Source organism: Fusarium fujikuroi, chromosome FFUJ_chr08 (genome assembly GCF_900079805.1).
Source record: "Fusarium fujikuroi IMI 58289 draft genome, chromosome FFUJ_chr08".
NCBI classification, from domain to species: domain Eukaryota; kingdom Fungi; phylum Ascomycota; class Sordariomycetes; order Hypocreales; family Nectriaceae; genus Fusarium; species Fusarium fujikuroi.
The window spans coordinates 2,436,705-2,458,739 of NC_036629.1; the positions used below are offsets into that span (position 1 = coordinate 2,436,705).

The 22,035-nt window shown below is 49.3% G+C and overlaps 5 protein-coding genes; 4 read left to right on the forward strand and 1 right to left on the reverse strand.

Moving 5' to 3' along the window:
• Positions 1-6,326: 6,326 nt before the first annotated feature.
• On the reverse strand, positions 6,327-6,968 carry FFUJ_12607 (related to GNAT family acetyltransferase; the record flags this gene model as incomplete). The annotated part of the gene is made up of 1 exon (XM_023582233.1): positions 6,327-6,968. One exon carries the CDS (start codon positions 6,966-6,968, stop codon positions 6,327-6,329), a length of 642 nt encoding a protein of 213 aa, XP_023434792.1.
• Positions 6,969-7,527: 559 nt separating this feature from the next.
• FFUJ_12608 (uncharacterized protein) lies at positions 7,528-8,100 on the forward strand (the record flags this gene model as incomplete). Its single annotated transcript, XM_023582234.1, has 1 exon — positions 7,528-8,100. The coding sequence occupies one exon, from the start codon at positions 7,528-7,530 to the stop codon at positions 8,098-8,100; it is 573 nt and encodes a 190-aa protein (XP_023434793.1).
• Positions 8,101-8,997: 897 nt separating this feature from the next.
• Positions 8,998-10,155, forward strand: FFUJ_12609 (uncharacterized protein; the record flags this gene model as incomplete). XM_023582235.1 has 2 exons in its annotated part: positions 8,998-9,359; positions 9,522-10,155. 2 exons carry the CDS (start codon positions 8,998-9,000, stop codon positions 10,153-10,155), a joined length of 996 nt encoding a protein of 331 aa, XP_023434794.1.
• Positions 10,156-10,834: 679 nt separating this feature from the next.
• On the forward strand, positions 10,835-11,671 carry FFUJ_12610 (uncharacterized protein; the record flags this gene model as incomplete). Its single annotated transcript, XM_023582236.1, has 1 exon — positions 10,835-11,671. One exon carries the CDS (start codon positions 10,835-10,837, stop codon positions 11,669-11,671), a length of 837 nt encoding a protein of 278 aa, XP_023434795.1.
• A 691-nt stretch (positions 11,672-12,362) lies between these two features.
• Positions 12,363-12,821, forward strand: FFUJ_12611 (uncharacterized protein; the record flags this gene model as incomplete). Its single annotated transcript, XM_023582237.1, has 1 exon — positions 12,363-12,821. The coding sequence occupies one exon, from the start codon at positions 12,363-12,365 to the stop codon at positions 12,819-12,821; it is 459 nt and encodes a 152-aa protein (XP_023434796.1).
• Between the last annotated feature and the right edge of the window lie 9,214 nt (positions 12,822-22,035).

Sequence of the window (22,035 nt, forward strand, 5' to 3'; positions counted from 1 at the left end):
GCACACCAGAAATTATCCACTGAAGCGCAAAAATAATCTCTAAGGTACCCAACGACACAACTTTATTCAAGGCCTATTGACCTTGTCGCCTGTGTCTTTATTACTATAATCACAATATCTCAAGATTCTCCCTTCAAGCGCGATTGTTTTGGCAGAATTCTGCTACCTTGCAATCATTGGTTGTCGCCGATGACTAACGCTCGCGAGGCCAGGATTTCTGCCGCCAGCATCGTTGAAGCAATCTTCTTTCCAACCTGCAACTGTCAATCAACACACCGAGGCTCAGAGCCGCACAAATAGCCGCATTCATCACTCTGCACCAAAATGAAATGCTCTCGATTCCTGTCTCTGCAACTCGTCTCCTTTCTCGCACCTCCGTGATCAGGCAACTCGACCTGGGTTGTCCCAGCGCCGACGCCTTGCCAGCCATGCATGACCTTTTTATCGCCTGCAACACCGTGAGCCCAGTACATTTTGTCCTCGAATCAAACCGACGTCATTGCAGCCTTGATAACGCGCTTTCCGACCACTGAAGTTTTCCCTCTTGTTTGCAATCATCGTCGCCAGACAACGTTTGTGTCGGCCAGCGCCAACCTTTCATTGCGTGTGCCAACGACCTGCTTCCTACGCTCCGATGCATACCTTTTCCTCGAATTCAGACTTGAATATGATCGTACAATACCGTCGCAAAACGAGCAGCTTCTGTAGCACCGCAAGCGTGCTCACGGCCGACCGTGGCTGTTGAAGCCATTCGAGCAGACCCATTGTGAAATGACGCCACAGAATACAGGCCCTGCCTTGGACATGCCCCTCGATCTACCCAGACGCGATCTTCATACTCTCAAGCAAGATCAAGAGCTCCCGCTGCCTTCCTCGACGGTTATCTACATGCCTTCGCAGCCCTCATGGCATCACAGAGGCCTGCGACTCTTCTGCGAGGCACGTTGCCTTGACCTGTCATGGTCATGTCAATTGCAATGACAAGAGGCGACCTAAACACCACTGCGTAGCCCGGAGGGCTCTTGGTTGAGATGGGCAAACAGTTTTCCGCACCTCAGTAGAACGATGGCCAGGAGCGCAACACGAAGTCTCCGGCCGGCGAACAAGTCGAAGTCACAGACGAAACTGTGGTGTTTCCACCAGCACCTCCTTGCTTCCGACTGAATCGAAGCCATGACCGCCAGCATAAGCGTAGATGCTACACCCGCCCCCTTCGACTCCATGACACGGCACCCCGACCGAACCTATCATTGTGGTTGATACTGGGCGGCAACAAGTCGCGAAACGACATGGCTTCGTGCGGTGACTCGATTCTGCCATTGCCGTGAATACTGCTCGGGGATTTGCAAGCTGTGTCGCAGGCACAAAGTCTTGAGAACTGGGCCTATAGCTGGAGCTCGGGGACATAAACGCTCTCTTTGTCCCCTAGCTGATTTGTTTCGAGTCGCTGCACAGTTTGCGGTTGGCTATGTGAACCAGTTCAGCTTTCACGAGGCGAAGGAGACGAACCACATTTTGCTAGTTTCGCCCTCGAAATCATCGCCTGCGCCCTCTTGATTCATCCTGCGCTCGTCTCGTCATAGACATCTTCGCGAGAATTGTTCTGCTTCAACCTCAGCGCCATGCTGTTGTGATTCACTGTTCCTGAGCCGGTCGCACTGACAAAGCCTTCCGAGACGACTTCAACATCCTGTCAAGCTTTCCCCAAAGATGAAGGGCGTCATTCTGCCTCTGATGCCTGTTATCGGGCTGGAATGCAGGCCGGAAACTTATCATCGACTCTTGTCCCAAGATGCCTCAACCCTATGGGCACCCGCGCATCTTCAGCCCAGTTGCCAAAACCTGACTTTGAAGCGACCGCCTAGAGTTGTTTACGGCGCCGACACCTTTAATGTCACCAAGAGACGACGGGCATGTCGACCGTTTGCTGCTGCCAATTGAATCGGACCAAACCAGCAAAGCTTCAGTGTTCACTTGAAGCACCGGAGAGTTCCTCGCCGCTGAAGACTCGGATGTGAAACGCCTCAGCCAAGACTTCGGCATTTGGCGAATCTGCGATCTTGCACAGGTTGCCGAGTGTTGTTGGCTGAGGATGGTTGGAGGCTGTCAGACAGCTACGTAAATGTTGAGGCTCATGCCGCAAAGAATATTCCCCTTCGGAAATAGAGTCACTGGCATTTGACCGGTTCTTCTTGTCGCCGACCAGTCACCGGAATGATTCCACCGTGCTTGACAGTGTCTCCCACTACTTGGATATTGCAAAAGCACTTGGACCCAGCCACCCAGCCATGAGTGCTACTTGCGACCAGCCGAACCGGAATATTTCTCACTCGCATCGTTGCGACACATCTTGAGCTTACCTTGACGCACTCTTGGACCGCCCTCCCCTGCTCCTCAATTTCGGCGAGAATGACCTGCCGTTGACGTGTGTCATGAACCCAACACCATCTTTATCCCGGTGCTTTGAAGCTCGCAACCAGTCGGGACAGGGAGAACACACTGCCGCAGTTTCAGCGAAGCCGGTAGACAGGAATAAACAAAGGATAACCCATGTTGGATATTAGCCGTTTCTGAGCTGAACATGCCGCGGTAACATGGGCATTGCTGCCCATCTTCTCCGCCCACACATATTACATTTCGATGGCGACCCTCGTGCCGCTGTCTTCACCATCATACCAGCCAATCCATGCCGCCAAGGAAGTACTGATCCCGAGACAGGCGCCATACACACAGTCGCAATACGCTGGTTGGTGCCAAAGGCTTCGAGCACCTCCATAATCGATTGTAATTTTGCCACAGATTGACACCGCCGCCTGGACGTAATCTTCTACGAGGGTGGCTGATCCTTATCGAGCTATTCGACTCGCAATCGGATCGTTAAGAAGGGGGGTACTTCATTCGCTCCGACGAACCCTCAGGTCTCTTTCTTTACAACCCGGTCTTCTCACAATACAAATTCCGATGGGGGAGACCAATTGAGACCTCGTGTTGAAGAAGCAGCCATTATCTCTTGGCGGAACTTGAGCACATCCCTCTCGTGGTTTCTGATGTGGCTTTACTAGATTCTTGCCTACCGATGGCAAGGCGGTCGGCTATTCTGTTCAGAATCAATCCACCACGGTATTTGTAGGCAGCACGATCCCTTACCACTCGCCTTGGAACGACAGGAAACCTTGTGCGACAACTGCATTCCACAAGCGCGGCCCAATAGCGTGTCCCACAATCGTTCCTCGAACCACATTCGTGCAACCGTTAGCACGAACATGTTGACGCCTAGAGCACGCAAAGAGACAAGATCGTCATGTACAGGCCAGTGGAGGCCGCGATCAGGTCGGTGATCTGTATTCCGCCTCGAGCGGCCGGAGGCGATTGTGAAGGGATGTAGACATGCGACACAACGCCTTCTCCATGTAATGTTCGGAGGACGTCTCGGTCATTCATTCTTGTTTTCGGGAGACAAACTTCTAGAGGCAAGAATCGATTTCGCGAAGGAAGGTCTTCGAGATTTGCTGCCAGTGCCCTTTTGCCTCACTTATCAACACCGTAGGAGAAGCTCCTCATGAATTCCAGACAAACGTGGCGAACAGAGGGCATCAGCGAAGAGGCACATCAATAGCTCGACCTGTCGCCCATACGAAAGCACAATGGCAGCACATTCGGATAGTCGGTCCTCGATTGCATTTCCCCGATGCCAAAGTTCCTGACCTTATTGTTAGACCTAATAACTCCCACCAAGCAAGACAAGGATCGGGTCTCGCGATGGCAGTCGGATCTCCCCAAGGATCGTTGGATGTTGAGCCCTTGATCGTCGGCCAAATGTCCAAGATGCGGTGGTCTCTGCAATTGTGAGCGCTGAACGTGCGTACAGCTCTCCGCAACGCGTGAATGTTGCCCACGTTCATATTCGGCTGGGTCCAGGGAAAGGCGGGACTGCGCATACAGTGTTGATCACTGCTGAGTATTCTCTACTTCGGTATGTGCGTAGATCAGACCTGTGCAAGAGCTGGCCTCTCACTTCGACCCTTCGTTTCAGCATCCCCCAGAGGGTAGCATTTGGACTCCGACCGACGATGGTCCTTGTGCCAGAGTTTTGGAGAAAAGGCGAGAAAGACTCCCGGTGATACTGGTTGACTCCGCCGCTGCCTCCATCGCGTACTCTTCTTGCGGCGACGGGATGACGCGATTGTCAAACGTGTCGCTCGCGTTGCGACAGAAAGTTGTCCAATAACATATCCTCTTGTGGCGATGGATGGCTCTGCAGACGCACTTATTACACGCGTTCAGCGACGCCTTCGTCATCCCAAACCCAACAGACCGCACGCCAGTCATCATCCTTAAAGCATTCCCGACATCAGCAACTGTCAGTACTGCCTGTTCCATCTACATCTTCAAGCACTGACCGTCCACTACCAGTCAACAATCACCAACCACAATGCGCGTACAACAAAGACGTCAACGACCCGACAACGACTGACGATCTCCGAACGATAAACGACGCCACAAGTAAGCCAGCACCAACGATACAAGTACCCTTCACGAACGAGCGACCGAACGATCAAACGAACGACCGAGCGACGAGAGCGACCGAGCGACCGACGAATACGATGGACGACGACGATGGCGAAACATAGCGACGACTCATTTATGACCGCCTGCGATGTTAATCCAAACGCACGACGACCGATTTCGATACGAACAAGTTACGGCATCGACGATCCTCACACAACTACAAACGACAGGTCTCCAATGCAGCTACATGCTTTACACATCTCTACGTGGTCAACAATCCCAACACGTGGCGTTGTATCATCGTGGGAAGGGCGCTTCACTTCGGCAGTGGGATGTCGACTGTGATACGTTTTCCTTTTTCTCCTGTCGACAGCCCAGCTTGACCTCACTGGTGCGTACGATGCTACTTTTGGCTGAAAAGCTAGATGTCCTGATGACTGTGTTGATGATCGTATAAAAGGGCTTGCTGTTCTGCCGTCAAGACAGTCCAACTCAACTTCTCATCACACAGGGGCGGTAGGCCCCCTTAATATGGCATTGGAGGCAGCCATCGGGACCACTCACTTTTCAGCCAAAAGCGACATATTAGGCACCTTTGAGGGTAAAGCCGGGCTGTCGACGGACAGATGCCGCTGATGCTATGTGCTCCGCAATGCCATTTCACAATTTCCAGCCTTTCGAGGCTGTGTCAGACGTAAGGGGTGGTAAGAAGCTGGCATACGGTGATGAAACTAGCCGGCTACACTCATGGTCGCTGTCCTTGCCATTTCTGCCATCTCTTTTGGCTGGCATTAGTGTTTGTGCACGACATCTCGGCGTCTGCTCCGCTTCACTACTCGACAAGGTTGGACTGGCCTGTCTTCAGAATCCAACTTTCTGAATCATTACGACTGCCTTGGTACGTTTTGGTACGAGTAGATGATCTGCTCCTCGATGCAATCACTTGGCGTAACTTGCTCACTCGCAACCTACATCTCCGGCCATATGTACCCAAAGCCCTGCAGCGGTTCTGGCTGTCGCCTGATTCTGGAAGCATTTGCATGCACCTCGGGGCATCGGATAAGGGGTGCGCTCTCGGCAGGGAACACCATCCCATTCACTGGAATATGCACAGCCGTTTCAGATCACCGCTTTCTGTGCAGTCGATGCCATGCTCCTGCTGCTACTGTTTTGTCCCTCCGTCAATGTATTGTTCTCCGAGGAACGCACACATCGTGACGTCGTTTGGCAGCCATTCTCCCCTCGCGACAAATGCTACAATTCAGTCGGTCAACGACTGGCTGACTTGTTTTTCTCGGCAGCCCTCCTTCAGGCGCACTCCACAACCCAGATCAATGTGCTGCTACTCAGCAACCTTGAAAGACTTGCGAACTGAAGCAGCTTCCGAGGCTGCTTTTCGTCTATCGAGACAGTTGCCTATCCAAATCGCTGTCTTTCCAGATAGGACACCTATTGACGGCGTCATGTTCAATAGAGCGTGAGCTGAACGACTACGATGCACCGCGAACTACTCTGCCTAGGGGAGGAAAGAAAACTCAGGACCTTAGCCCTAAGCGCTGAAAATACTGAGTAAATCTAGTCTGAGCTTAGGGAACTCTTTGCTAAGGTTTTTTTTGACACCCTATAATAAGGTCCGGTGTTTTCTTGCCCCCTGGGGTCTGCCTACACGTGCATGATTTCGCCATTCGACTGTCACCAACCCTGGTCAATATGAGCATGGGCCTGCCTCTTTTGCGTCAGTTTCCCTGTACAGAATCCTATGCGATGCAGGCCATTTCGCGAACATGTTTCAAATGAGTAGCTATTGACCAAATACATTATGTTTGTTCCGTATCAAGACCCCGAAGTGATTCCCATTCGTCTTCCGTCATTCCAAACTCGATCAGATCGTACCACTTGCGATTCATCCAAACTGTCTGCCGCCTTCTGCCTTCCAGCTTGAAACCAATATTCTCGTAAAGATACACTCCTCGAGGGTTATAATCGGTAGTAGTCATACCGATTGTATGCAGACCAGCGTGTCGGAAGCCCCAGTCTACCATCCAGTTGATGGCTTCTCTTCCGTAGCCCTTGCCCTGATGCTCTTTGACAAGAGAGATACCAATCTCGGCAGTTCGATGATGGGAAACTGTGGGTGAGATGCCTCCCCAGCCGATGCACATGACGCCAATGATAGTCGGAGGCTTCTTGTCCTTGTCTTCTGTCTTGTCGCCGCCGACATCATCTCTGAGGTATATCGCGACACCGAGCAAAGAGTTGACAACCGAGTCTATGTATGAGTCGACCTCCTTTGGCCCCTTTGGCAAGAGCATGGTGGGTGCTGAAAGGGCCTGGATGACAGGATCTTGAAGGATGGTGAGAGCAATCTTTTTAAAGTTTTCATCGGTCTTGTCGGCTCGGACATACTCGAGTCGCTTTGACTGGTAAGCATTGGCGATGTCTTTTGTTGAGTAGTCCATGATAGTTGATGTGTTGGATGTGAAATGATGTGATATAGTGGTTGATGTAATTTACTGATGGATCTGTTACTGGTGATGGAATGCTTTTGTAGTCGGATGAGGCTCTTGGGTGCTCAGCCATCTTTGACGCTATTCCCGAGTCGGGTGCCGGATGAGTCATTGGCCGCTTTACGTTCGTTTACTCGCATTCCCTTTTTGGTAGCTATTGAGCGCACAACGAGTGAGTAGTCTAGACGCACTTTGGTCAAGTAATTGCATATTAGTAGCCATCTCCAGCAACGAACTATGCCGCGGGCAATTGTGATTGCAGCTGGTGTATTGCCCGAGCTGCGTTTATGAGTGTATTATTTTGAGTTGATCAACTGGGCAGATGATGCCTCAGAAACAGCATCTCGTGCCAATGCCAAGCGTCAAAAGTTAAACTTTACCATAAACAAAGCCCTTGTGCGTGAACCCTCCTGTAAAGTCAAAACCACAGGCCACTATCTAAGAAACATGTTTTCTTCTACCAAGCATCATGGAGTCTCTCTATCTTTTATCTCCTCAAAGTCGACATACAATGGCAGCCTCAAGCTTCCATAAATTCCCAGAACTGCCCTCCGAAATTCAGCTGCAGATATGGGAATCCTCATTTCGCTCACCAGAGGCCATTCCCGGTGGCCTGCACTACATCGGCCTTGACCATGATGGATTTCCGGTTCCACTGGATAAATCCGCCAAAGACGAATTTCGGAGACCGAGGTCAGGTTGCGAATTGGAACAAGGTATCTGGACGGCATGTTGGGACTCCCGAGCAGCTGCAATGAAGCATCAAGAGCAGCAAGATGTCGAATTCAGCTGCTCTAGCTTTGGCCTTACCACTTTGGACTTCACCTTGGACAAGCGCGAATGGTACCATGGGAGAGGGCCCGTATCAATAATTCCTCCTATTGATCAAGGACAGAGGAATAATGAATCACAGCAACAGAAAATCTTCATCTGCCCCTCGCGAGATGTTTTCTGCGTCGCATTTAACAGGGCAGGGCGCGCCGTGGGAACTGTTACCCACTGCGAGTATTCAGAGGACTCGCCTTCGAATTCGAGGCTTCTTGGAACATCAAGCTATCACAGAATGACAACTACTACCCCATAAAGAAGTTCCCGCCTTCGCTGGCCTTTATGATCAGGTTGGTGTTCGAGGCAGCACATACCAGGGATTTTACTACGCCACCCATCAGGTTTATCGATAGGAATGCTCGATGGATAAATGACGACAATACACAACCTGGTCTCGACACATTTTATGACTGTGATCACGAATATGTAGAAATAAGCATGAAACCTGGCTCATCTTCGGCACGTATCGTTTGTCATAGCCTGGTGCTCGAATTCTTTGACCATCTGGACAGACTGTTGGAGGACAAGCTCCAGAATTTGGGCGCTTTTCGTCTTGGGCGTGGGCCGAAATTCGTTATAAGGGATTGTTTTTCTATCATTACTTTGCGGCAAAATCAAGCAGGAGCTGTAAAGGAGTGAGGTGTCAACCGCACTATAGAGAGTGTCTATGATGGCTTTGGCCATTCTAGCACAATTTTGGGTGGGGAGAGAACAGATACTTTGTATCGAAAAAGATGGTTCTGGTACTTATGCGAGGATTCGACTCCAAGACCAGGATGGAATAGGGCTTTTGGTTGAAAAGTCACAGAAACCAAATGGGATAGTTCCAGATCAATATTGTCGGGAAAGCATGTTGTAAAATAGTGTGTTTCTGGTCCTCATATGCTTCCAGAATCAAGTTTGGGAGGACTGATGTGTCTATTATGGGCTAGAGAGCTTGTTAGTTCTCGATTGAACCTTGAAACACACTCTTGACTTCATTGGGGAGATCTGGGTGTGACTTTATATGAAGTTTTATTTACTTTCTGGAAGAAAGCAACACAACAAAGGCATACTTAAGGAACACAGAGATCCATCTCAGGAACTCGTCCTTATCCCAAATTTAGCTCCAGATCTTTTACCTTCACGTATCAAGGCTGACAAGCTTCTAGTAATGTCCCCCAACACGTTCCATCTTTTCTCAGAGCTCCCGTGTGAGCTCCGGCTCCAAATCTGGGAGTCAGCAATCAAGAAACGGACGACACATATTTATGACTATTCAACATGGAACTGGGACAGTGTTGGCCTAGAAAGTCTGGTGCCACAGGCTCAGAAGAAGCAATCCTACGGCATAAACTACGTGAGATTTGTCAATACGGGCGATTTCATTCCTCTGGACTGCAGTTGGAATAAACCTCATCCCACTAATCGGTCTGCTTATCTCTGGCACGCCGGTCTGTGGATGGCCTGCAAAGAGTCTCCTGAGGTCATGCGAAAGTACTGGCTCAACGACTCATTCTACAAAGAGAATCCCGAGTATGTGGACGCGGATTTGAATGGCGGTCTGAGGAAATGGTTTTATGGCAATGAATAAGGAGTAGATGTGACCTGGAATGGGTGGGCGCGAGAACGAGAACTGTACGAGCCCTGGCTCATGGCTACATTCCCCGGGGACATGTTCTGTATTACCCCGGACAGCTATTGGCCCCTTGCTCTATTCAAGCTCCCCTTTGACCGCAGCGAATCTAACATTCATGAATATGCTGTCGAGTTTGACCCAGCTTGGACGTCTGAACTGGCTGGGCTCGAAAAGTACCGACCGACGGACCGCTTATTACCCACTTTAGCGTTCGCCATTAGAATCTTTTGCGAAATAGCAACTCAGGAAATGATTCTACCGCGGTTCATTTATCTTATCGATAAATACTCTGGCTGGAAGAGCGTTAGCAACGCCGAGAAACACTCGGTATATTACGATTGCGAATATGAGTATATCCGAATCGAGCCGAGCGATTCTTTGGCCACAAATCGTCTTGTCCGACACACTCCCATGCTCAGGTTCTTGGATCAGGTTGACCGGCTTCTTAAGCACAGATTGACTTGGAAACGAAAGACATCCCCTCGGGGGTGGGGTCATTACGAGCTTCCGCCGGATGGGTTGTCTGTGCGGAAATTGGTTCGGGTCATGGCCAGGCGTGATAAGGAGGTGGTGCTCAAGATCACAAGAGGCAATGCTATGCAGCCCAGGATGAAGAAGGCTGCCTCGGTAACTTCGTCACATGAATCAACCGTAGAGGGGAAGGCCAGCTGTACGATGGCGGTGGTAGTTTAGATGGCTGTGGTGTTTTGCCCAGCTTTTGCATCTTGGGCTCAAGAGAGAGGAATCTGATTGGGCTTCGCTAAGACATTGTTCACATAGGATATTCGATGAAAAGCGGATTTAGGGATTAGAACAGAGTACTGGTCTTGTGAATCGTTGGTTATGGGCACTCAGTAGAATATATTGGGAGATTCAAGATTCATGAATGAGGTTTCTCCATGTAGTATTTGCAAAAGACTGCCAATGTAGAAACCCGAAAGACATCTCATTCTTCTGGATTTTGGTGACTAATACTATGGGATCTTTACAGTTGAACTTTCTGCCATTATCCGATTAAGTCTTACTTCAAGGTTCAAGCAAAAACAAATAAATGCGTCACCTACACGGCCATCCAATAATGTACAACATCCAAGAAAGCTTCTTTGGGACAGTGACTCATCCTGGATAGTCTCTCGCATAAAGTCTCAGAGCCGCCACTGTCTGTAAACAAGCACCTGCTGTCCGACTCCCTCCTTATTCTTTGTCCGTCAGCCAACACTTGAGCCGCCAGTAGCAACCGACACCCGAAGCTCATCATGGACATCACCACATTCCACTCCTTTCCCCGACTACCTTTCGAGTTGCGTGAGCAGATCTGGCAAGATGCCTGCTTACAGCTGAGAGAAAGCGTAGGAACATTCACTACCTGTATATGGACGAAAATAGAAACATCTGGCCTCGGGACTACGATTGGAAGACCGATGACTCGAGCAAAAAATCTGGCTACACATGGCATTCCTATATAGTCCACGTAGGGCTTTTGACAGCTTGTAGGGAATCTCATGATGCAGTAAAGAAACTCAAACGTCTTTTCGTCAGCATGCGCTGTGAGTTACGCGATTGGTGTTGCAAGAAGGTAGTTTCCCCCCAGAAAACCGATTCTTTGCCCCGGGACCAAGTTATAGATCTTACTCGAGACATATGCGTCACAACCACCGATTCATGGAAGTCTCTTCTGAGACCTTGGAGACCGATATATCTACAAACCGAAGATGCTCGAGGTCGAAGGCGATTGATGAAACCTCTGAACATCGGTGTCAAGTTAGACCCATCGTGGGACGAAGAAATGCAGAAGGCCGTGAAGACTACCTACTTCGCCACTGTTCTGCGTGACCTCTATCCACCGATGGCCTTTGCGATCAGACTACTTTTCGAAGTTGCAACCGACGACAATTATCTTCGGGGCCGATCCAAGGTTATGTTGATCGACGATGTATCCGAATGGCAATCATACGACACTAAAGGGCATGCTGGATGTAGGATCTTCGATTCCGGCCAGGAGTACGTGGAACTAGGGTCGCTTATGAGCTTTAGTACGCATATTCCACATCCGGACAGTCATATGGGCGAATTTGCGGAAAATCTCAATTACTTGTTCTTGGGCAAATTGAATGCGGCTTGTCAGAGACGCTGGGGTCACCTCCTCGATGCCGACTTTCTTATACCAGTTCTGAGACGGGACAAACAAGCTCCAATGAACCGCCAGTAGCATCCTGTCCAAGCCATAGCACATGGCAGATCTGAATCTCAGCGTGCAGATAATGGTAGCGAGTTAATAGAACTAGCGTCAGCAATCAACAAGACCAAAACAGGATACTCGAGAGTATGCTTTTCTTTACGTGATCTCATTCAACCTTTGTTCGTTGCCTTGTCAATATGATTCAAGAAATAAACTTAAAGTCATGGGTCACAAGATGACTTTCTTAAACTTACCACTCACATATCAGAGGCTCGTGCGTTTGTAATTCAAGGTTTTATCAACACGGACTTTGCACAATCAGCCATTAAGTCGAGCTACTTATAAATAAAGCTCTTACTCAGTTTTCAACCATAGCACAAACACCCCCCACTGTCTCTTTTACCTGCCAGACTTCCAAATCAACACCAACCCACGCTCGATCCACCATGAGTCGAGCCACTTTCCACCCATTCCCGAACTTGCCTGTTGAAATTCGGCTGCAAATATGGGAAGATGCATGTTTTGATTGGGCAATGGTCGTTTTGGTCTGCACTACACCAAATTGAACGAGAACCGGCAACTCGCCCCCTTGAACTGCGAATGGCAAACGGCTGGTCCTAGAAACAGATCTCCATATCTATGGCACGCCGGTCTTTGGACGGCTTGCAAAGAGTCACAAGATGTTGCTGCAAAGCATTGGAGTAATCAGGGTTGGCCAGACATGCAGGAGAACACCAAGGATAAAGGTCTTGGTGATGTCATCTGGTTTCACTCGGAACCTTTTGCTCCTCCAATTTATGGTCTAAAAGGACTTATACACAGGAAAGGCGATTACGAACCCTGGCGTCAAGTTGCCGATATGGAGCGAGATATATTTTGCGTCACTGCCGAGTCATGGCAACCACTGGTCACGAACTGGAAACCCCTTCATGTCGAGGCTGAGGATGAATGGGGGCGCCACTTTATTGACGACGTCACTAACATCGCTGTCGAGTTTGACCCATCCTGGTATCAGACGATTAAAAAGTTCAGTCCGGATAACCGCGTCAAAGACTATCCTCCATCTCTGGCCTTTTTGATCAGATTACTTTTGGACCAGGACGATCGACTCCCTCCCGAAGAACTAATGAAATTTGTCGTGAGGCGGGATAACCTGCGTCCACGAGACTTGATTAGATAGGAGAGGAAATTCTCGATGCAACGGGGGCAGACGCATCTGTAATCTACCTCCTGTTTCACTAGCTACATTTATATTAATATAAAGCCCTTGGCGGATTGAACTACATACAAGACTAGCAAGCACAGAAACCTCGGCAAATCCGAACTGAACATCAGAAGACCATGGAATTATACGACAGTGAGCATTCGCCTGGATGAGACCCTAAAAGATGGAGACGAGGCATTGCAAACCACACAACACAACTCGGCAGAGGCACTGTTTCATAGACCCATGTAACTTGGTTATTAGATGAGAAAGACCTAAGTTTGACAAAGCTTAAGCCTAAAGTCCTCTAAAGTCTCCTCTAAGTTTAAGCGAGCTTCACCATAACTTTTACGTACCTGGGTTGAATGGTTCAGCGGCAGACGTAGCAGAATAAATGATCCGGTTCCTGCCCCGACTGAGGTGTCCATCACTGCCAGTTGGCAAATGCAGCCCGTTCCTGACTCATCGACCCAAACGACGGGAGCTTCCACTGCCTTGATCACGAGTTCATTTCCCTCCTTCACCCACGCTCAACTCCTCCTTTGCCGTCAACAGCCCTTTCTCAACAATGCGCCTCATCGAAGCACCATCTTCAAGCATCTCCAACGCGCCCAAACAATTCGGCTGAGCGTCGATACCCCTAGCGACTACCAGCCCTTCCGGAGTGGCTTCGGCCACGGGCGTGGTGGCGCTTCACGCGTAAGTTCATCCTTTGACACTCTTGAACCACGCGACTAACTTGTGTAATAGCGAAACCTCTCAAACGTAAGTGCAATGCTTACAAGTTTTCTTTTTTTTTTTTTTTTTTTTTTTTTTTTTTTTTTTTAATTTTACTGACGTATTTATGGGATTAGTTCTCGAGTACCTCGCGTCGCCCTTCGGGGCAGCAGCAGCAACAACAACAGCAGCAACCGATGGCGGCTTCGGCGGCAAAGGTACAATTTCCAAAGGCTCAATGCTTGCCTGCCAACACTAATTACTTTATAGCCCAAGATAATTATACCTTTTCCTGTCTGCTTACTAAATTTGAACGACAAATATAGTGACATTTGCACTCAGCCGGATTCCCGCGAAGGAAGTGTTTCAAAGTGCCAAGTGATCCATGGATGAGCCTAATTGATGTCCTTTTTCTACGGGAAGCGGAGGAACACAATCTGAAAGTAAGTTTACTATCTCTCCTTTTGGTTAGCCGTACGTAGACTAACTTGTGATAGCACTGGAAAGAACAAGCAACTGTAAAAACCTGAGGTATTGTATGATCAAGGCCATTGCTGACAGGAGACCACCAAACAGTCCCATTTCAACAACATCAACGTAAGTTCACCTTGAGCTCCGCAGCGGAAAGTCAATAGCCAATACTAATCAATTGACTGCGACTGTAGAAGTACCAAGAACTGTACAAGAGCATCCCCCTTCCGACCGGTCACCAAAACAACAACCAATGAAGCGCCATCACACGAGCCGTGCCTCCCAGCATACTCACGACCACCATACTTGGGTTCCTTGTATCATGCTGAATCGGATTGGGGGAGGGGTCTTCACTGAGAATATATGGGGGAGGGGGGCTTTACAAAGGGATCTCGACAATTTTATCAGGAGACGAACGACCATCAAACCTGTCGAAGGGGCAGCTTCGGCCGTGATCGGACCGCTTCGCGCGATGTAAGTTCGCCCACAACCACTCTTGAATCCAATGACTGACTGGCACAGCGCCGAAACTTGTCCAAAGTCAGTACAGCCATCGGACTATTGTCGATTTTCGAGCGTCTGAACCATGTACGGAATTATACCTTTTCATCATCTCGCCAGCCTTCGGGGCAGCTGCAGCAGCAGCAACAACAACACCAAGCGGCTGTTCCGACAGCGAAGGTATTCCAAGCTGCTAATGCCGCAACAATGACAGACCGTTTCTGATGAGAAAATTGGCCAAGGCAACGGTATGCATCCCCGCCGCAAGCCTAAAACTTGTAAAGTTTCGCAAAGGAGTGCCTAAATTTTAGAAGATTTAGCCATAAAGTTGTCATAGTCCCGCCTGAACCCGGCTGTTAGTTTCATAACATTTCATTTTCATACGGAACTGGACTGGAAAGTGGGACGTGAGTTGACAACTAAAACCTCCACGAAATCGCACAGAGCTGGTGAGGCCTTGGAATATCCCGAAGGACCAATCGCCAAAACAGCAGATTAGGGGATCAACGTTTGGCATTGATGTTTGCGGAACTAACTTAAAACTGGGACAAACGGGTGGTGCGAATGATTGAAATACAATCTGAGAATTGTGGCTTCGCATAAATGGCAGCATCATGGGCACGGTAGCATTACTTTAGCACCCACTGGTGATCTGAAGGAGGTGTTTTCTGCTCGGTTTTGACATTCCTGGTGCCTATAGTCAAATAATGCAGAGGAAGATTTACAACCACTCAACGAGTAAACGAGACGACATGAGAGCTTCAACACGATGCATTGGCAAATTTAAATATAGCCAGTAAAGATACAGACTTTGGCTCATCGCCTCTCTGTTGTGACGGTATAAGCAGATAACGTAAAACATGTCTATCTACTTTCACTACACTCGTAGTATTGTTGCTACATGCCCATCATGGTTTAAGCATCACTGTTATTTAGAAAAATCTATAACCGACTACTTCCGATAGGCTTTATAACTTATCATGCAACACCTTTCCAGTGCTTTGTGCAGATAACCACAGTTCTTGATGACTGGTCTCGACTCTTTAACTAAAGTGCTCTTCGAATTCCGAAATTGACAAGGCCAGGCGCAGAATTGTGATTTGGGAATTGTTGGATCCTAGCAGCCTTGGAATGCAAGGCTGTAATGCAAATTCGGGTATGTACTATCCCACCATAGACGATGCGATAATGAAAGGCATTCCGGAGAGAATGAACGAATGCTCTGCAACAAATGAAAATATTTGCTGAATCATCTGTTTCGTCGCGGACGAATTTGCTGTGCCATTGCGGTTGATGGGCTATAACTTCACATGGAGTATTCTTTCCAAGGCACCTAAAGTCTTTTCTGTAAACCCATGCAAAGAGATGTGGGATACTTTAGCAGAGCCACTTCCCATCGATAGCACGCATGCAGTGACGGATTGACGCCTCAAATCTTGAGAAAGCCCCAAAAAGGGCGGTCTTGACTTTGACTCGTTCTGTACCATGTTCAGCCATCAGACTCGCGCATGCCACTCTGTGGGTGACTCTGTGAATCTTGAGTCTCTAGGCCATTTTGAAATGGTAAATGTAGCCCCAGAGTAACAAATTCAAGCTGAAATGACCAGGGTTGAAGTCAATTTGTGACACGAAGGCCGGCTTTCTTGGAATTCACAGGTAGAAGCTCAACATTCCTAGTTATCAGTGAGACGTGGGGGTTCGAAGGCAGTATGGTAGTGGAGAGCCGTTGTCATGCCACAAAGTTGTAACGAAATAGCAATGCGGTTGTCGTCGTATCGAGGCTCTGAACCTCTTCTGCGGGTGGAAGGGTGGAGGACCAATTGTACGAGGGGCAAGGTCAATCGTTGGTAGCGAAACTCTCAGCTTGTGAGGTCTTACACGGCTTGCTTCTTCTTGGTAGAAAAAATAGCATGCCTTGAAGCCTGACTGAAGGTGGTGTCTCGAGACGTGTGGCTACTGAGGCTTTTGAGCCCCCCCGACTTTTACTCAAATTTTGACGGTAATGCAAGAGAGTTACCACAACACTTTATCACTCGCTGAGCTTTGACGGCTTGTCATCGTCAGAAGCAGAATGAATGATTCTTCGAATTTGTGGTTCATCTAATGGTAGCCCGCATCAACCGAAGCAGATTGGAAACTAGATACATCAGCCTATGTCGAAGAAAAGATGAAAAAAGTGTGCAATGCAACCACTCTCACTTTTAGTAGATAGAACGAAGTGGCCGACAGTTGAATGGGGGTCGTGTAACCATCTTTTGAGTCTATTGACAACGTGGGGCCGAGTGTTGTAGATCAAGGTTTCTTATGATTGACTGTCATCGGTGATATAATGATTTCTCGCCAACCCAAGTCTCCTGGAGGAGTCAAGAGCCGGTGCTATCATCATGCTTGTATTTCCATGGTCATTCTCCAAGAGCCCAGGACTTCTCACACCGTGACTGGCTGATGGGCCCAGATGGTTTCCACTGGCACTAACCTCCTCTCTATGTCATAATCTGCATAGTGAGAGTAGCCCAAACCCTCCGAAAAAGCTCAATTGTCGAGTGTTTGTCACTTCGGATGCAGGAGTTTCTCAGCTCTCGTGGTGGGTTCGGAAGTCTGTGCGCTAAGCTTTGTTGTTCAGAACTTGAAACTTGAGGGTACTCTCTGGAAGTCGTTGAAGAAAGCATAGATGCTTGAGAATGCCCAATGGCGGAGGCGCTGTCACCGACCAAACTTTGGCTTACGATTGTCGGCTGTCTGTGGGGTTGGCGTTGAGGGACCGACGGGAAATACCACTAGTGCCGATGTGTTAGCTTTTCAGTTCTCTAAAGCAGATTTCGGGAAGTCGGTGAAATTTGGGTTCTGGAGATCGGCTCGCTAAGCTTCGTAAGGTCAGATGTCGGTGTCTGGTTGTGCAAACGGGCGAAAGTGCCTCCATGTGTTGTTGTGGTGGCAGTCCAGTTCACGTCGACATTGTTTTTCCTCAACGGCCATAATCTTGCTGGTATTCGATTGTCCTTCGCGTACCGGTCCTTATTGTCAAGCAAGAAATAGCGATAAATTGGTCATGATACGAAGGTGATTGGTCCCGACTTTGAGGCTGTCTCGCTCCGGTCGTGTCAATTACCGTGAGGAATTCTTACGGGTTCCGTATGACCATTTTACTCTGCTACACTTGACCCTGGGCAGTTTTAGGAGTGATCTCGCCACTTCATCGATGGATTTACCTGCTCTTGCCAAGTCTGTCGATAACGAATTCTCTGCCATCATTATCAAAAGCTTTGGTCTCACTGGACTCGATTGGAAGTTCCCTCGTGGGGTGCACGGTTGAGCCCCTGATGTGAAAGCTCATCATCTCGATCATATCGTGGGAGTTACTGTAATTTGCCATTCGGGCAATCGACGGTAGGTTTTTGGAGTCCCGAAGGCACTGGTACGCTGATGGTGCGGCAAACTTGGGTCACCTTCTCGAGTCGAGATGCGAGGGGAGGAGTGCTCCTGTTCACTTTGCAGGCACCAGACGACCCCCATAGCAGATGTGACTGTAACATCGCCGCTATCTCAGTCGTAGCTAGATGGGATGAAAGCAACCCTCGAATTTGCTTGCAAATTTCGAGGACCATTTCCAGATTTAGTCTCGGAAAGACGAGGAAGCTATTGGGGTGGTGACATGAGTATATTCATGAATGCATTTGTCCTTCGGCTGATGGACTCATTGCCATCAGGTACAGAGTGGGAAGGCTCCATGGTGATACTGCAGATGTGAATGCTATCCCAGACTCGCATGGGAACTCGCCATTTTCATCACCATCATCACATTGCAAAGTCCACACAATTACATTGAATCAAATACACAAACATACACACAAACACCAAACATACAAAGTATCGGTCACCAAACATCCCACTATATCTTCAAACGAACTTCCACAGCGGCCCAAGCGCAAGCACAGTGAGGATGAGACCGATGAAAACATTGCCGAGGCCCTTCGACGATGGAAAAAGAGAGAGCTCTCCCCCGAGTCGTCCAAGCAGGCTGAAACCCTCCTCGATGCCGCCACCAAGTCCCGCGATAATAACCTGCTCCAATCGTCATTAGACTTCTTTGAGGCAAAGCAGAAGCAAAAGTAAGAGGCCAAAAGCAACTCCGCCGCCCTCGCCAACAAGATCCAAGAGCTTGAATCACAGTTGCAACAAGCCAAGGTCCAGCTAGAGGAGTCACAAGCCGAAGAAAGAAGAGTCCAAGCCCAAATCAGCGACCTCCACTTCATGCTAGAGTATGGCGACTGGTACGCGTTTCTCCTCAAGGCTATGCGGCCCCATCAGTCTACGATCGAGCAAGACGATGCTGTCAACAAGATCCGGCCCTTGCCTTTGAGTGCCTTTCACGATCACACGACTCAGGCGCGTGTGTCTGGGACGGCCCAGGCAGAAGCCGAGAACAGGCAATACACTGGACCCAACGATGAGCAAAAAAAGTCTTCGCTCAAGAGTTCAAAGACATTTAGCCAAACGCGTAAAGGGCTGCAAGATGGGACTGTCTTAATGGGAGGCAAACAACATCGTCACATGAGATGATCAAGGCCGAGAAGAAGTCAATTTTGGAGTGGAGCGAAGGCGGCGAAGGCCTGTCTTCCTTTTCTAGACCGCGTTAGGTGAATGTGCGTGGAGGCCGGTATTTCCAGGGTTCAATGCCTAACCCGCCGCAAGACTATTTGCAAGCACACCATGAGGGTAACTGGGATGATCTGCCGTAGAATGCAGAAGTGATGAAGCAGGGGCAGAAATGTGGCAGAGTGGTAAAGCGGCCAAGATTGACAAAAAGTCCAGCCTTCTCTACGGAGTTTGTTGAGTCAACTAAAGTTTCCCAAGTCGTCCAGAATCATCCAAGCTTTGTCTTAGGAGTTTTCTGAGTCGTGGCCAATCGTGTGGGTTTGATTGAGCCAAGGTCCAGCTTCAGTTGAGTTTGAGAACCATTCCAACGTTGCTGAGTCCCAAAACGGGGTGCCTCCATCGGGCTGATGGGGGAAGGGCGGCGAAGTCGGACTCCTACAACCTCCACGTGGTGCCGCCCGGGGACCTGGTCTGTTGAGACTTCAGGCAATGTATGAGACGCAATCAAGGTGAGTTGTAACCACTCAAAAATCCGGCTAACATAGAGAACGAGTTGCACTGCGACCTATTTCGAAGCGCAATCACAACAAACCCGTAAAAAACAGTTGCCTTTCACCTCTCACATGCGAGAATGGAGAACACGATATAAAAGCTGGTCATGTTTTCATTTCAAATTCAATCAGGTCGAATACTCTTCAATTGTTTCTCTTGACTTTTTCTTATGCTGCGTTGTGGAAATGCTTGCCCACCTGTCGCTTCAATTTGGAGCATCAGCATCCACTTTCCTTCACTAGCTCAGGTCCTCCCACGATATCATCTGTTTTACGTCTTCCTCCATCAGCAATTCAAGCTCACAGCTTGCGCACGCTTTCGAGTGCACGACTCCCTTGCCTTCGATGATGGCAACCGTCTTCCATTCCCTGCAGCGACAGATCCCTCCCATCATTTCAGTCCCCGCCCTCCCTTCATCACATCGCACGACGCATTAGCGAGGCCCTGACGTTTTGAACAAGAACGTCTCTCGGTCGGGTTCCAAACTGACTCAAACGGCCTTTCATATCAAATCAGATCCCCCATAGTCTAAGGCCTGACCAAAAGCGGAATACCGGTCACCGAGATTTGCTCTTGTCACGCGCAAATGATTCTCTCCACGCCCCGGTGACCGGCCGATGTGTCAGGGTATCGTTATGTGAAAAGTAAGCCCCCAACCTGTCGCAGGTCAATGCAATCCCACACAGCAACAAACTAATATTTCTGCAGGCATAAGGTTATCCAGTATTTCGACTATGTGGTCATCCCTTGAGTCCCCATTCGAGGCATTTCATGGGACGGTGTCCACTTTTTGGAGCAGTCCTCTTGTTGTCGTCCAAAAGTATTCTTGGCTTCCTCTTACAAGGTAGGGGACTCGAATTATCCAACGGTGTTTCTGGAGCAGGCCATGCACGCAACGTTGGCGTTTCATGGCGCCTACCGTTTGGTCCGCTAAATTAACCCAGAATCCCGTTGCCAAACGATTTCATAACCCTTCGAGTCGTGGTCATAGAGCGCAGCAACCCTGTTCCGCCATCCCGACGGCCGACGTCCTCGAGCAAAATAACGTTGGTTTTGCAACGCACCACAGAAGCGACGGCAGACTTCCGCTATTGACCTGTGCAGCGATCCGCGTTTCAGAAATCTCGCCCCCCCTCCTGCGCTGGGATCGACGTACACGTCGTGACAAAAACAAAACTGGACGGTCAATTGGTGAAGATGCTTTCCCTGCTCATGACTCCAGAAAGGCGAAAATTCGGCACCACAAGACTGGAAAACTTGCCGACGTCTCACCAGCACCCGACGGAATCCCGTTGGCCAATCCGGCGGATAACATGCCAGCTTCAAAACTGCTGCTTGCTGTCGGCACAACAAAGACAGCATTTCTCCTGTTCCTTGCACTGCTCAAGCCTGCCGAACCCACTGCCGAAAGTCTCGCATGCCGAATTGGGACCATAATTTCCAAAGTAACCCTGCGTCAGCAACAAGGCGCACTTTACTCCCGCGCGAGTTGTGTGTCAGATGGGTAGTTATTGTCCCTTGCTACGTACGGTTACTAACCCAGTCTCAGGACATCAAAAGCCCCGCAATTTCGCAATATAGTTTCTTCAAACCCACCCGGTTGAGGAATCCAGCGACAAACCCAAATATATCGATATTGGTATCAGCTGGACCAGTCAAGGAGCAAACACCGGTTATGAGCCGATAGGCAAAGGCACACTCTCTCCAGCCGAGCTCTCCTGTCACATGAGAAGTACCTAAACCGGTCTGAGGCCTTCCCAAAGCTTACCTATGCTTCATCATAGCCTTTCCATCGCTGGAAGGGGATCAAGCAGCCCATCCCTGCCCCACGCCCGGATGTCCGCCACTGGCCGTTGATAATTCCATCTTGCCGCTGCAAGTGCTCTCTCGCCGGCTCGATCAAGCCTCGACTGCCTTCCGCTGCCTGCATCACGGCTTCGTATCTCTTCTTCAGCCACGTCCGGCCCTCTCTCCAATGATCAGAAACACTCCTATTACAACCTCTCTCTTCAAAACGCCATTTTCGTGCATCTCCGAAGCCCGCAAACAATCAATTCAGCCAGACGCTGGTGGCCACCGCGCGCCTTGTCGGAATGCCTCAACCCAAGGCCATTACCTTTGACCTCCAGGGCGTGCGCGTTCCAAGGGTGAGACTGGTTCTCTTATGCGGTATTCCCTCGGTCGAGCGATGGCCACAAATACGTGTGATGTCCACGGAAGCTTTTTGCTACGTTTGCCCATACTACGACTTCATCGACTGTTAGCCAATACTCAAAGTTCCTCTCCCCGCTTCAATGTCAGCCGTCTTCTTCGGTACACTTCGGTGCTGTATCCAACACTGAAGCTGAACCGA